Raw genomic sequence first — 1,254 nt, forward strand, 5'->3', positions numbered from 1 at the left:
GCCGTCCCTTCCTTCTCCTGGGCTTGCTTGGGCGGGTGGTGCGGCCCCCCCAGCAGCACCCACGCTCGCCCTCCCTGGGGCGCAGGGTTAGCAGGCAGGACCCATCAAACCAAGTGCAGTCCGTAGGCGGAACAGGCACAGAAACTGGGGGAATCACTTTAATCCTCGTAACATCTAGCTGCCAGTTCTCCAGCTGCTGTAGCTGGCGGTCTTGAAGCATTTGGTGGGCTGAGTGCATCTTTCTGCAGGAGCAAGCTAGAAGTGGGTTAAGTCAGAGAGGCTTGCAGCAGCTGAGCTGCACGCGGCTGGGCTGGCATGGGGGGATGCTCAGGGCTGGCCAGTCCTCCTTCAGCTCCTGCAGCTCTTCAATCTTGGTTCAAACGGCAACCCTGCACCCAAGCTCACGCCTGGTGTTTGGGAGTGCCCCTGCGCATGGCAGACCTCCAGACTCCCGTCCGGGTGGGTCCAGCACCCTCGCCCACAGTAAGCCCCTGCCACCAGCGCCGGCCTCACCATGACGTGCGCTTGCTTCCAGTTATGTTCTGGCGGTCGCAGACCGGCATCGTGTACAAGGAGCCTGCCGAGAGCTGCAAGGACAGCCCCGTGCGCTGCGATGGCATCGTCGACTGCTCCCAGAGGAGCGACGAGCTGGGCTGCGGTGAGGCACCAGGAGCCGGGGGTGGTGGTAGCGAAGGGAGCCCCCGGGGCGCTGGGTACCGCTGACCCGCCTGCTCTATCCCCGCAGTGCGCTTCGTGTCCGACGAGTCCTTGCTCCACATCTACTCCAGTGCTGAGAGCCAGTGGCTGCCGGTGTGCAGCAGCACCTGGGACGACTCCTTCTCCAGAAAGACCTGCCGGCAGCTGGGGTTTCAGAAGTAATTCCCCAGGGATGGGTTGTCCTGCTCGGGCACTGGGGCCCTGCCAGCCCCCTGGCATTGCTCTGGCCCTCCTGCCCTGGCCGGGTGCACAGTCTGCTGTGCTCTTTCCCCCAGCATTGTGCTTTTCCACTGGAAGGCTGTGTGTCCAGCGCTGCTCTGGGCGTTTCAGTCTGTCCCCCCCAGGTTTAGTGTGCAGAGCCTCTTTAAGAAGGCAGGGACCGGGCGGGCAGTGCCCAGCGAGGAGGGACCCTCACTGTCTCTCCCCTCTCCCCTCCCAGCGCGTCGCAGACCGAATACATTCCCCTGCACGTCTCCGGCAAGACCCTCACCGTGACCGATGAGCGAGAGACCATCCAGCAGAGCCTCAACAGGTACC

General features: G+C 63.6%; 1 protein-coding gene across 1 annotated transcript in view; it reads left to right on the forward strand.

Annotated features, from left to right (window-relative positions):
* Positions 1–1,254, forward strand: part of LOC104076633 (transmembrane protease serine 13-like) — a gene marked incomplete at both ends in the record, with an annotated part of 3,335 nt that overhangs the window by 1,922 nt on the left and 159 nt on the right. Inside the window, 3 exons of the mRNA XM_009577558.1 lie at positions 536–658; positions 746–875; positions 1,157–1,249. Coding sequence (XP_009575853.1) covers positions 536–658; positions 746–875; positions 1,157–1,249 — 346 coding nt within the window. The remainder of the gene's footprint in view (positions 1–535; positions 659–745; positions 876–1,156; positions 1,250–1,254) is intronic.

This window comes from Fulmarus glacialis, unplaced genomic scaffold (assembly GCF_000690835.1).
Source record: "Fulmarus glacialis isolate BGI_N327 unplaced genomic scaffold, ASM69083v1 scaffold23285, whole genome shotgun sequence".
Lineage (NCBI taxonomy): Eukaryota > Metazoa > Chordata > Aves > Procellariiformes > Procellariidae > Fulmarus > Fulmarus glacialis.